At 39.9% G+C, this 14,532-nt stretch overlaps 1 protein-coding gene across 2 annotated transcripts; it reads right to left on the bottom strand.

The window, feature by feature from the left end:
* Positions 1-2,631: 2,631 nt before the first annotated feature.
* On the bottom strand, positions 2,632-14,288 carry LOC122888728 (scavenger receptor cysteine-rich domain-containing group B protein). 2 transcript variants are annotated; one of them, XM_044223497.1, is made up of 12 exons: positions 13,978-14,288; positions 11,410-11,549; positions 10,308-10,340; positions 9,554-9,592; positions 8,711-9,013; positions 8,518-8,586; positions 6,414-6,728; positions 5,365-5,433; positions 4,982-5,050; positions 4,491-4,805; positions 3,675-3,755; positions 2,632-3,567 (listed from the first exon to the last, which is right to left on the bottom strand). In XM_044223497.1, exons 2-12 carry the CDS (start codon positions 11,543-11,545, stop codon positions 3,251-3,253), a joined length of 1,746 nt encoding a protein of 581 aa, XP_044079432.1. In that variant the 5' UTR covers positions 11,546-11,549; positions 13,978-14,288; the 3' UTR covers positions 2,632-3,250. The 2 variants fall into 2 exon arrangements, with proteins under 2 accessions (XP_044079432.1, XP_044079433.1); XM_044223498.1 differs by lacking the exon at positions 13,978-14,288 and having other exon boundaries at positions 11,410-11,635.
* Positions 14,289-14,532: the final 244 nt, after the last annotated feature.

Here is a 14,532-nt window from a genome sequence, read left to right on the forward strand (position 1 = left end):
CTGATATAATGTTTGCATTGTTGATAATCCTTTATTAGCGTGTTATCCACACACCAAACCTTGTAATGCAATATTACAGCATTGGAATACTGGAAGCAATGCTAAGAGAGAGGGAGGAACAGGGCGTTGATAGGAGCCCAGCAGCTCATTTCTACCTGGGGGGGGCCAAGAAGACCTGCCATTTCCATGTAGCCCAACCTGTAATAATAAGAATGTATGGCACAAGATAATGTTCTCATAATATATCTTGCACCGACAAGATGCTATGTTGTAGAATATAAAATCATGCTTCCAGGAGATACACAAAGGCTCTTTTTGTGTAGCTTTAAACAATGTGAAACTTCTTGACAGCAGTGAGCCCGGAGAGGCCGTACGTGCAACTACAGGATGCCAAATGTTCAATGTTTCTAACCGGTAATATAATAATATAAGAATACATGTTTTACGTATTATTTCTGTGATAATGTAATCAAATAATCAATGAAACAGATTTCCTGTCCTCAGGTCTGACTGGCTGAGTCACCTTCAACGCCTGTGTAGCTGATAATGAAAAGACACACCTGTGACCACAGAGCTATTATTATCATCATCATCGTTATTATTATTATTATTATTAAAAGTTAAAGATTTAGAACATATCATAACAGTTGCACTTTTTATTTTTAAACAGTGGAGTATTAGAGCTGTATTTTTAATATTGTGAAGTAATTTTTTTAGAATGTATAAACTGAATACGGTTTGTTCTCATGTAATCGCATGCAATATAAAGTGTTTGTGAAACCACCTTTGTAACCATGGCTATGCCATTTGCTAATATTCCTGGTGATTGTAGTGACTGTAGATATGAAACAGGCTCATAATGCTGATATGCTGAGTCATTTTATCATGAGTCATCAAACACGCCCTCTTATACAGGCCATTTTATTTCCCAGTCCGTGTAGAAACTGGATGTTTCTGAAATTGATAAATCAGCTCCAACATTGCTCTTGATCCTCCCAGACTATGGAAAGCCATTTTAGCTTCTTGTTTTCTGTTTACCACATTCATACAGCTATCTGTAATTCATTTATGAGTCAAAATGCCAACTTAAAATATTGTATCTTTTATTGTATTTTACTTATGAAAATGTTAATTCAAGATGCTGAATCAATCAAGTATGATTTGACTAATAAGACTAAAGTTACCTTTTGCCATCAGAGTGTATGAAACCTCCAATTACAGATATCTGCAGTTCAGCATTGACTGTCTGTGAATGCCAAATATCTCCATTTAAATTATGACTTGTCATAAGTCAAATTCAAGATACTGTCTCCAGCTTAACATATCCTTAATTTCCGAGATCATAATCTTTTTTATCTAAAACTCCACTTTTTTTTTACAATAATTTACTAAAATATTGATATATTTCTGTATTTATTCCTTATAATATCTTAAACTGAAATTATTACTTTTTTTATTACTATTATTACAAAAATAAAATCAAGAAATTTTAAATTTGTTTAAAGTCTATTACACAGAAGTAATTGGTATTTTAAAAAGGAATTTTTAAATCCAAGATCATCCAGTCTGTTGTTGTTGTGAGTTTCAGGAGATATAAAATGTGCTAAATTCTCAGCAGTTTCTTGGGCAGCTGTCAGTCAAATGTAGCTTTAGTTCACTACAAATTCCTTTATATTCAGCTCATTCCTATTCTTCAAAATGTTCCTTCTACTTTTGACAAAATGCAATATAACAATGCATATGGTTTCTCCAGAATAGGTAATCAGCACAGTCGTAGTGCTCTGACATCACCAACTGAGTGGAGTCTGAGTGGACAGAGGAATGAAATTTCAGCTAGGTCACATTCTTCCTCTTAAAGCAAAGTTGAATTCACTACCAATAAAACGCACCCTTGCTCATTTCAACACACTCTGACTGACCGTTAGCTGATTGGGGCTAATGTTAGCTAATGACATTAGGTCGATACTGCTGTATAACTGACTTACTGAGCCAGTTTGCTGGCTTTATTCTCTACTTTTGCTACTATTACACTACATTTTAGCATTTATCATTATCCTGTAATTGTGTGCACTGTTAGCTACATAGTATCAGTATTAATGTTATGCTATTGTCCAATGTGGGTGCAGTCAGATAGCTTAATTTTATTAATTATATGGCAGTTGGCTTATTTAATTTGAGAATTACATATCAACAAAATGATGTTAGCAATATTGTTCTTTTTCTTCTTTACATTGATTGACTAAGCTAACATCACGCATTAGCTCAACAATTAGCTTGTTGCCATTAGCTACAAATCGTAAATGACTCCTGGAAGGAAATGAGCTGGCTTAAAATGTAGAAGAAGGTGTAAAACCTGCTGTAAAACAAACTCTAAATCTCACTCTCTCTCCTGTAAATGAAGACATCTTGTTTTGCCGGTGGTGCATTCCCAAAAATCCTCTCCTTTGTGCAAATTCAAATGATAGAGTCACCATATTTGCACGTGCCATCACAGAAGAATAAAAAGTTAAAGCGATGCACATGTTTAGGACAATGACAAATGCAGATACTGTTTTAAACATCATCTCTGTTTTTAAACCAAAAATATATTATATACCAAAAAATAAGAACATTTATTTTGTCACATGTAAATGATTATTAGTTACATTTATTTATATGATGGTTTACAGAACACAAGTAACACATAATTTATTTGTAGATGGAGAGATACTATATATTCACAAGATATAACACAATTGTTTATGGATGTTTCTGTTTTCTTGCATTCTTGTGGTTTGTAGTATATCATTTTTTCCCATTTATATTTCTGTTTGTTTTATCATACATATTTGCGACTTTTGGAGCTGAAGTCCACAAAAATCCTTTTATCCACATAATTAATAATTGATGGACTTCCTCCAGTATACCTTATCTAATCGTCAAAGAATCACATGTACAGAAAATATTTTAACATTTTGGGGCAAAAAAGAGAGAGACAGACAGTTAAAAGCTTTGTTTTTCTTTGTTTATCAAATTTTAAAAAACTGTGTACACTGCATTTTATGTCATATTTATTTATAAAGTGCTTAATAGGCATAGATAGTTTATAGTTTGTAATCGTATACTGTCATATTAGTTATTTTGTATGTTGTTGGTGGTGGAGTATTCCTTCAGCAATGTGAAAGCTGTTATTTACATAATGTATACAAGTCCCAGGTTGCTACGCCCACTTCCTACCCATGGTGGAGATGGGAATGTGGTTCTGCTGAAATCACGACAGTGAGCAGGTGACGCCAGCATCTTCAGAGTGGTCACAGTTGTGCACATTCCAGGATATATGGGAGCACTTCTGCAGGGAGGCCTCCGTACCGCTGCACTTGAGATTGTCCAGCAGGATTGTTCCTGTGCCAGGCCCGAAGAAAGCCTCTCCCCGAGCCGCCGTGGCCTCTCCACAGCCCAGCTGGCGACACACAACCTGAGCGTCAGGGAGGTCCCAAGCATCATCGCACACTGTGCCCCATCCAGAATTTGCAAACATCTCTACCCGACCCTCACATTGATGCTGGCCACCCACCAATCTCACCATTCCTACAAAAACAAAGAAGATTAACATAAATTCAGTCTTATGTGTTTTTAATAACCAGTCTAGGGGAAGTGGGTTGATTTTGTGCTGGCTGAAGATATATTTAACCTACCTTCAGAGGGTTGTGTGGTGGTGGCAGGTATCCTTTCTGTTACTCTAAAGTCACGTCCATTTGCAATGTAGTATTCAAAAGCTAAGGGTAGCAGAGGAAAGCAGAAAAAACAGTGATGCTTCTGGGTCCTGGGCATACTCAGAAAATATCAGGTCATAAAAGCAATAGCAAGGCTCTCTTGTAATTACTGTAGTTATCAATATAGGAAGCATCTTGCTTGGCTCCTTTAAAGCCACAATACAGAGACACGCTCTGTAGCAAATTTCAACATCAACTGTTTGAAAAATATGATTTTGCACAGATTTTGATGCTTATTGTCATGCATAGATTACGTCCCCTTTGCTAATTCTAACTACCTGCTGAAGGAAGAATTAGAGACAACTGATTAAAAACTGCTGCCTTTAGAAAACAAACGTATAATCATATTTTCCGATTAACCGGAAACCAAGGGTGTGCTAGTAAAGGGGAGTCTGTATGTGCTTTTGATTTAGCCTCAAAGAAGTGAAATTTGGCCTGGAGGCATGCAGTGATGCTGATGTGCCTTGACTCATCCACTGTATTTTTCATGCTCTCTGGGCTGTCTCCTCCTCAGAGTACTACAGTCATGCATTGCAAAAGCCCAGCTCAGCAGGGCAGGCACAGATGACTGGATGAAAAGGAAGTATGAGCTTTCAGTGGATTTGATGACTTAACATAGATGTTTGTGATACAGTCATTCCCTATGTTCAGTATTGTATATGTGCATGTCATAAATGTATGCCTAATGGAGCCTGCTTTAGCCCCACAGGATGTTAGAGAAGTCCAGTCAGGTCTTACGTGCACAGATAACTCCAGCATCCTCGTGATGGCCACAGTTGTGCTGACCCCAGCCCAGGTGGAAGCACTGGGACAGCTCCACTTCAAAGCCGCTACATTCCACATTGTCCAGCAGGATTGGACCCAAACCGTAGCCGAAGTAGGCCTGGGTCTTGGCCGCAATAGCTGGGCCACAGCCAAGCTGCCTACACACCACGTTGGCGTTGGGCATGTCCCAGTCATCATCACACACCGTCCCCCAAACATTTTTGTAGAGGACCTCTACGCGTCCCTGACAGCTACTGTTACCATTCATCACACGAATTGCTGGTTTGCCTGCACAGGAATAAATAGACAGGTACATCATTGCAATTTTAGAGTAGAAGTGTGTTTTCTGATATAATCTATGTGGCTAATAATTGCATTAAAGGCTATAATATTCACAGGTCAGTCCAATATTAAAACATCCAGTATTTGTGTTTATAAAGCAGGAAGCAGTTTAATATTGTTACCTTTTGTCTGGGCAGTTGTGGTGACAGTCGTTGTACTTGGTGGCTTGGTGACTGGAACTTTATCTGTTTCTGTAGGGAAGATATAATACATGACAAAATTACTTGATGGCTCAATACATCAGACTACCTGTTTATAATGATCATGGTGAGGTTAGTCTGTTGCATACTTTCGCCACCATGTTTTGTGCATGGTGTAACACATTTAAAGACAATGGGGGAGAAATGGCTCTCCCTGTTGGCCATTTGGCAAAAGTGCACATTTCATTTTTACTGTGGACAAAAATCCAGCAAAACCAATTGGACATGTTGATGCAAAGGAGTAATAATCAGTGAGTGCTTGCTTGCTTACAGATACACATCTACTGTATAATATGTGTGTATACCTTCAGTTTTATATGTTCCCCAGAGCGCTCTCTGGTTTACTGTTGCCGGCGGAGGTATAGTAGAGGATCCTGAAGTGGGTAGAAATGGAAATGAAATAGTTTTTATATGTACAGTAACAACTTCTGCTATTACTATTTCTACTAATACTGCTACTGCTTGTTACTAACACAGATACCAATACTATTCTACTGCCATTGTGAACTCTTCTCATCCTCCTTATTCAATATCACCCTGAGAATCAACAAATTACCCTAAGATTACAGCTTATCTTATATATATCTCAACATTATTAACTGACTTATTCTCTAAATACCGTCAAACTAAATATTTCCACCATAAGCTCACAGTAAATAGTCACTATAATAAATGGTTGCCATGCAGTTTCTAGCCATGCTAGTGGCATAGCTTTAGGGATGGTAATGTTGCTCTGTCGGTCGGTCCACCACTTTGATTCAGTCTGAAATATATCACCTATTCAGTGGATTGCCATGAAATTTTGTACAAATATTCATGGTCCCCAGATGATGAATCCTACTGACTTTGGTGCTCCACTGACTTTTCCTCTACCACTCCATGAGGTTCACATTTGTGGTTTTAAGTGAAATTTCTCAGCAACTATTAGATAGATTGTCATGAAATTTGGTGCAGACATTAGGAGGAATTTTGGTCGGGTAAAAATTTAACTTCGTCCTATACTTTGATTTCTGACCAAATACTTTCAAAACTAAATACATTCCCATCAGACTCAGCTGTACTTTGGGTTTATTGCTAATTAGCAAATGTTAGCATGCTAACATGCTAAACTATGATTGTGAACATGGTAAACATTATACCTGCTAAACATCATGTCTACAGCATGTTAGTATTGTTATTGTGAGCATGTTAGCATGTTGACATTAATAAGTACAACCTGACTACTACTGAGCTACTTGCATGGCTGTAGGCTTTTAGTCTAGTTTAGTTATTTGTTTGAATAATAATAATAATAATTGTTTCTGCTTTACATCTGTACAACTTGTGTTAATGCATATTCCATAAAGCAGTGTACCAGTGCAGGTGACCCCAGCATCCTCATGATGGCCACAGTTGTGTTTGCCCCAGCCCAGGCTTTTGCATCTAGTCAGGTCCTGTTCAGTGCCGTAGCAGTTGACGTTGTCCAGAAGAACCAGGCCGGTTCCATAGCCAAAGTAGGAGTTGGTGTGTGCATAGACAGCAGTACCGCAGCCTATCTGCTGGCACACCACCCGGGCATTGTTGAGGACCCAGTCATCATCGCACACTGTTCCCCAGTTTCCCTGGTAGTAGATCTCCACCCGGCCCTGGCAGGTGTTCTGTCCATTCGCCAGACGGATGGTGCCATCTCCTAAACCAAGAGGGAGGGATTTACAGGGACTGATGTTGAACACAACTGTAGATTTTTACTAGAATCTATATTAATGTCAAATTTAATATGTGCTGATTTGGGGGTATCAGAGGAAACTGTAACTGCTAGGATTTGTGCATGAGACAGAGGAAATGAGGGTGGGCCCTATACAAGACATACTGTGGCTCCAGAAAAACAAAACTGAAGCAGGTCTTAAGATGAACATCTGATATTGCACTAAGCATAGATGTTATCATCTTATGCCTCGGCCCAGACAAAAACACACCTTTAACAGAGACAATAGACTGTGTTCATCATTTAAAAATGCTCTTTACCTGAAAGGAAGCCATGAATCTGGATGACTTCACTGCATTCCCAGTGGGTTTTAAGGCCACCAGAGAATTAGCTAGATACGTCACTCAACTAAATTTGATTCTGTTCTAGTCTCTCATGGTCCTTTTGGGAATTAAGGGAAAAAACAGCAGACCGACCACAACAAAGGCAAACCCAGCAAACAATAAGGACGGCCTGGAATTCAAGTGGCCTTTTCCAGGTGTATTGTACGGTTTCCCTGAAAATGTCCAAAAGATACTTTCCATTGAACTGAAAAGTCTTTGATGCTGTGTCACATTTGGTTGCAAAACTGAAATAATATGTCCCTTCAATTAAATTTATGTTTTTTTAATAAACCTATTTTTTAAATGAGCCTGACTGCGTGAGTTCATTTCATGAGGATTCCTGCATTTTGGACCCACACAATGGCAAAATAAGCCATCATTATTTAATGAAACCTGCCCTTGCATTTTGTAGTGACATCTGGCATGCCACCTGTCTGCTAGATTTAGGCGTGTGTGTTTTTGATTTTGATCCTAGAGCATAAAAAAGCATCTAATCAAACACAGAGAAAGGCTGGCCTGAAGTTTAATTCCTCTGAATATACAACATATTTTCTAAGTAGGCCTATCATCCACAGTCAAGAAAGTTGACTGTGGATACTGGTGGTATGATTCCATTTTTGGAGGTGGACGACTAATTTCATCAGTTGCCCAGATTAATGCCACATAAAGGTGTGGTTTGTGTTTTTCAAAGTGCATGTCTGATGCAGGGTCAAATGCTCAGACCTGCAAAAACAGATTTGTTTGGCCACTTGGGGGCAGTGCAAACAAGCTGTGAAAAAAAGCACTGACATATCACCTATTAAAGTGGTATGGTTACTGTGTTAGCAAACAGTTGTTTATTTACACATCCAGCAGAAACGGAGCATTAGCATTAGCATTAATTTTGAAGCATGTTTCTGGCCACCTGATGAATGAAGTCCAATTTTTGCTTTACTTTTAACTCTGTTTTGGTCTCCACTAACTCATGAGGGAAACATATGGCTTTTTAACCGCTGAATGCTCAGAGAGTGAACCAAAACTGCCCGCAACGGGCAGTGGAACCAAAACAATGAGATAAAAGATGCTATAAAGCTCCATAGAGCTGAGGGGAACTGCTGTTTCGGGTGAAATTTCTCTGTGGGTTTATCACTACTGTACAAGCGACACCTCACACATACAAGAAGTTATGTGATCCACTGTTACCTACCTGGGGTTGTAGTTATACACATCTTGTTTACATAAGTATTAATTTTACACATAGTTCCTAGTTTATTATCTCAAAATTATCTTAGTTGTTCCTGGATTTTGGCCATTTGCTTTTATGCTTTTAAAAAAAAAGACAAATTCATCCCTGTGACGTTTCAGGTTGGCAGAAGACCATTCTCATTTAGATAAAAGCAGGGAGCACTTACGTAAACCGGAGTTCTCCTGGGGCGGTGTGGTGCGATCCTCAAAACCTTTTGCCCCCACCACTGCTGATTCTAGCAGCAAAATGAAAAGGAAGCAGGAATTTTAGTCACTTTGTCCTCTTTTCTTTCCAGGTTTATACATGAAGAGATGATTCACCACTACTACTGCCAACTCAAAGTTGTATAAAGGCTTTACCTCTGCAGGTAACACCCACATCCTCATAGTGGTAACAGTTGTGGACACCCCAGCCCAGACTACGGCACTGGCTAAGGTCTGTTTCGCTTCCTCTGCAGTCCACATTATCCAGCAGGATGAGCCCTGTGCCTTGTCCAAACTGAGAGCTGCTGCCCACCGCCACAGCCACACCGCAGCCCAGCTGCCTACACACCACGTTGGCATCCACCATGTCCCAGTCGTCGTCACACACTGTGCCCCACGAGTCATTGTAGCGCACCTCCACTCTACCCTCACACCTGTTACGTCCATTCACCAGTTGTACTTTGGAAAGATAAGCAGACAATTTCTGTCAGGGCTTCTCTCTGTCAGATTCATTTTGCCATCAGTGTTTCATCACAACTCCATTCTCTGTTTTTGAGTGAGATGAGGAAGTTCAGGTTGTTGGGTTATGATTGTGCTACCTCACTGAAAAATCTGAGGACCATAAAACCTCTACTGTCTGAGGGACGTTTTAACAACATGTTAATATTTGGGGGGAAAAAAGAGAAGATGAAGACAGACTAGCATGGCTGTAATGTAATGACAGTTAATAGCAAGAAAAAATCCTTCTGGACACAATAAGCCACATGACTCCTTGGAAGTGAGTGAGGTGGATGCAGGAGGGTGGAAGGTTACATAGCAAATAAGTGGGGATTAGGGAAACAGAGAGCTGGGAAAGTGACCTTGTTTAAAAAGCCCCAGGCATTGATCTACCTTCTGTACTCTCTTTCACTGACACATAGCATGGCCTGGATGCAGACATATGTGACTGAGTGTCTGGGCAGGTGCGGAGGTGGAGGTAGCTGTACAGCTCATGCTTACCTTGGTACTGCGTCCTCACTGGGGTTTGCACGTCATTGGCTGAAACAGGAGGGAGGAGGGGATATGGGAGCGCGAGAGAGAGAGTATGGTCAAATTATTTGTTGAAAGGAGGCTCTTGGCCTTCCATAGTTACTGTACTCTATATCTACTATATCTATTTTCCTGTAACACTAGACACAGACTGAAACCACAACAGGAGGCCTGTTCAGACCATGAACTGCACCAGCCACAACAGAAATATGTTAGCCTGTTCTTTTAATTTGGGTTTTTAGCCATGTTAACAGCATGGAAAATAAGGGAAAGTCAACAATTATTGGATGGATTGCCATTAAATTTTGTACATACATTCATGGTCCTCAGAGGATGAATCCTACTAAATTTGGTGATCCCATGACTTTTCCTCTAGCGCCAACATTGGGTCAAAATTGAAATTTGCCCAATACTGGTTTATGACCAGATAACTGAAAAGCTAATTACATTCACATCAGCCTCAGCTGTACTTTGTGTCCTAATTAACATATGTTAGTATGCTAACACTCTGAAACAAGATGGTGAACATGGTAAACATTAAACCTGCTAAACATCACCATGTTAGCATTGTCACTGTGAGCATGTTAGCATGTTGGCATTAGCATTTAGCTCAAACCATTGCTGTGCCTAAGTACAGCCTCACAGAGCTAGCATGGTCATCACACAGTTCTTATTCTAAGGAGGACCAGAAAGGTAAAATGTGATTAACTTAAATATTACTTACTGGATACAGCCCGTCTGTTTATTTTCACGTCTCCTGAAATTTTAATACAAAAAAATATTAGTAAGGCACACATTTGGATATCATATCTGCTGCAAGAGGAAAAAAAACAATAAGCTGGTGTCAGCACATTTGAATAAATTGCTCTCTATATATTTGTTGGTACATAACGTCCAGTGAGTGGAATTGATCCTGGCTCCCTTCAAAATAACTGCAGGGCTTATAGCCAGCTATCACTGGTAAACACAGGGCAGTGGAAACAAAAGCACTCGTCGACAGGGAGTTCACTTGCAGGTACACCCAGTTCTTGAGCATGATTAACGCCCCAAATGTGTGGTTAAGCACTGACACACAAGAAACATCTCATGTGTCACATTCTGTTTCAGTTCATGGCAGTAGTTCCTTGGAACCAATTTTTCTAATATGAAATGTAGCATCTCAAAATGAATTTACCATAGTCTATAGACTGGAATGACCAGCAAAATGCTGAGGGCCCATACTTAAAAACTACTGATCGAAAGGGCCATCATATTATATATATGTATATATATATATATATATATATATATATTACAGTAGCAGACAATAGCTTTCGATAAAGTTTGTGAATCAGTTTCAGTCTTCATTCAACCAACCTCTGGTCCTGAGCCAGAGTATGAAAAATGACCCCTTATGGAAATTATATACTTTAATGAGCTGTTCTATTTGACACTTGCCATTGAGAACCTGAAACAAGTGCATCAAACTTTTAAGGCCTATTACTTTTCCATATATATTTCATATTGGTCCCTTGAACAAAGAGATTGCACCACAAATGTCACTGAAGAAGTCTTTCAGCCATTAAAAAATGTTACATAATGTTATTACTGAAGGCCTTTAGTTTAAACTGTATTTCAGATTGTGGTTACTCTAATATCTGCTACCGCTTTACTAAATTAGTGTTTGTCAATATTTCTCAAAAATGGACCCAAATATAAAAAAATACATTAAAAAAACACTTTTTTTCCTGATGACAAAGCAGAAGGTGAACTCCTAATAGTCCACTGTAGTTTTTGGACAAATCCAACATGGCACCCCTGGCCCCAACCCCAAACCACATACTCACCGAGTCGCAGCAGCACACTGACGGCCACCAAGACTAGGGATCCCAGCAGGGACACCAGGAGCCAGACGGCCGGGTTCCAGCACCTACACTCGCTCTCCACCACACGCTGGCCTCGCATGGCTGCCTGACTGACCATCCGCCTGCAACACACACATTCACACACTATAAGTCTCTCTCATCAAGCTTCCAGAAGTCCTGAGCTATATGTGAGCACACCTCTAAATGTAGCAAACTAGGGTGTAGTAGACACTTTTCTACTACTACAAAAACAATCACTATTTGTTTGTCCTGGTTCAGAGTAGCCTAATTATAGTATTGGATTGTTTTCTCTGATGGAGCCTGCAGCTATTGGTATTGTGCTGTAGTATTGATGGTAGTCTGAGGTCAGGCATGGGAAATGTGCAGCTCAAAAAGAAATTGTTTCCAGAGATCATGTGATGCACATCACTCCCTATGGACATGAAAGAGCTATAAGGAAGTTTTCACGGCATACAAATGCTTCTCGGAGCAAACCAGGAATAGATTATGAATATAAAGTCAGCCCAGTTCCCCAGACATGGGCATGTGCCACCGAAAAGTGCTGCTGTTGCCAATAAAACACTGGGAACACAGAGTCAAGTTACTATTCTGTTTTGTAAGCACAAAATGGCCACCGTGTACCAACTTGGCAGCACCAACCTGGCAGGTAACAGAGAAGAATCGGGGTGAGGTCTGTTACACTGATGATCAGAGCTGAGGAAGTTTAATTTCCAGGCTTCCCAGCATCATCAACAGCTGGGGAAGGCTTGTGTTACAGACAGAGGCAGGCACCTGTGGCGTGGTTTTCGATACTCAAGGGGATTTTCCTTCTGACAGAGAGTATTGGGATTCACTGACAATCACTCAATAATCAGAGTTAGATAGTAGCTACTATGGTCAGACATTGAATACCCTGCATTCTTTTCAAGTGAGAAACTGGGATGAAAAACATTTATCTAATACTCCAAGGGAATTCAAATACTGCAAGAAAATGCTGGTGTGAATGTAATGTGAGGATGTAATAAAAAAATAACCCATAAAAAACCCATACAATGTCACATATTTTAACACACACTGCCAAAAGAAAAAGCAATACAGTAAATTGTAAGATTTCTATGGGGAAGTTGGAATGACTAAATTTCAAATTTCACATATTCTTTTAGAGCAAATATCCCAGAAATGAATTGAAAAGTGTTTATTGGAAGCATGTTGTCATTAGGAGACCACAGTGTGTGGCTTGGCCTTGGGTTGTTTGTCTCTTCGCTGATGCAGAATTCCCCCTGACCTTACACAGGAATGTGTATTAGGGGATGATGAGGGGAGAATTTGATATTGGCCCCTCAAGATAGTGGACATTCCGAGCCCAGGGGGCACAAAAAGACATTTCTGCTTTCTGTGGTCCCCATCGTCAGGCATAAACGCTGCTTCCTGCAATCTGTCACTTGAACCCTCCAAAACGCTTAGGCACCTGATGACACTGCAGGGGCGCCTCTCGTCTCCTTGGAGAGCAGGAGGCAGGAAGGAGACAGGGGGATGTTAAAATCTTGAGCCACTGTGCTGTATACTTACAGTTATCTTCAGCTTGTGGAGGTAAATTTAACACATAACCTTTGTAGGGCCATTAGTGACAAGAAAACACTTAACAGCGGGCATAGCAACAACTCTGGACAGTGCAGTCTTCATCCAGGTCCAGTCCTTTTTTACTGGACTGGATTGTCTCAAAAGGTGCAGCGCAGTAGGCCAGAGGCCCACAGAGAGGTCATTGTACATCCAATTGGGAGGTGGGGATTTTAACACTAGCACAGCGCTCGAGAACCACGGCTGTCTCATTTGCAGACTGTACCAACAAACCACTCGAAACTCTGGGACAAATGGCTCAGTTATGAGGGATGAAAAATAATCTAGTCCCCAATGTTGTGTTTTTCAATACTCCATTCATAGTAGGATGTAGCGCAGATCCGCTGGGGAATAATGTTGCCTTTTGTGTCGGCTCTGCTTCCCCTCCCTTCTCACTTCCCTGTGCTGAGAAATAGCTGAAAGATCTCGGCCCCACAAAAATACCCCTTAATGTCTGAGATAAACCAGAGAATAATACTGTCAGTCTCTTTAACTGAGAGAATTTTGTGCCAGTTAAACAGAATTAATGCATTTGTCAGCATGTATGTCTGAACATAGCCTTTTATGAGCAATATCCTTTTTCTGCAGTCTATTTAGTTTTTTGTGGAATGTGACAAAAAATGACAGAAGAGAGACATCTTGTTTTTAAAAAAGTAAACAGGTTTGACATTGTATGATCATTGTATGATAAATATCTGCCTTGCAAAAACACTGTACAGTATGAACATTTTAATTAACCTCTGTCCCTTCACATTATGATGAATGTGCAGTTATAGCAAAAACAACTTAAATGACAGAGAAAAGCTAGATTTAAGGACATAACCATCCACTGATATGTCACAGAACCAGGTTCATGTTGAAATTGATCATGATAATCAAATAAAGCAAATGAATGAAGCAAAAACAACTCAGTATTTCATAGAAAATACATACCTGTTGTGAAAGTATTTATCTTCACCCACAATTAAAAAAACTAAATAAAAATAAAATAGATTTCCTCCCCCCCAAAAAAGCCCTAAAAAATGTCCTCAGAGCTCAAATAGCAGGCGGGTTAATTCCACAAGTCACAAAGAAAACACAGAAACTTTGTGTAGAAATGGAGGCAGGAAACTCAGAGTATCCAGCACTACTTGTTTAAGGTGTTTCATCTCCTTAACCCTGCTTGACTATAAGTACCTGGCTTCAGTGACAGAGATTACGTAAAACAATAAATACCAGACCATTGTATGTTAATATTCTAACGCCCTGTACCTGTCTATGCTTAAAAGAAGCAGGAGGGGCAAAAAAAAAAAAAAAGACAAAGACAATGAAAGCTAACCCTTCACTGGTACCCCTGCATCTCCTGTTTCAGGTAGTGCTCACAGAAGGTGCGGTCCTGCTCATCTCTGCACACACTCGCGGAGGGAGACAAGGCTGTGGCTCAGGTCCTGTGTGTGTGTGTGTGTGTGTGTGTGTGTGTGTGTGTGTGTGTGTGTGTGTGTGTGTGTG

This window comes from Siniperca chuatsi, linkage group LG14 (genome assembly GCF_020085105.1).
Source record: "Siniperca chuatsi isolate FFG_IHB_CAS linkage group LG14, ASM2008510v1, whole genome shotgun sequence".
Lineage (NCBI taxonomy): Eukaryota > Metazoa > Chordata > Actinopteri > Centrarchiformes > Sinipercidae > Siniperca > Siniperca chuatsi.

What these genes read in the sequence shown, in the direction of transcription:
- LOC122888728 (XM_044223497.1), bottom strand. Translation starts at nt 11,545, where the DNA reads ATGGTCAGTCAGGCAGCCATGCGAGGCCAGCGTGTGGTGGAGAGCGAG. An exon ending in TGCTGGGGTCACCTGCACTG is followed by an intron (nt 5,434 to 6,413) that starts GTACACTGCTTT and finishes TACCCACTTCAG; the next exon opens with GATCCTCTACTATACCTCCG. An exon ending in CACCACACAACCCTCTGAAG is followed by an intron (nt 3,568 to 3,674) that starts GTAGGTTAAATA and finishes TTGTTTTTGTAG; the next exon opens with GAATGGTGAGATTGGTGGGT.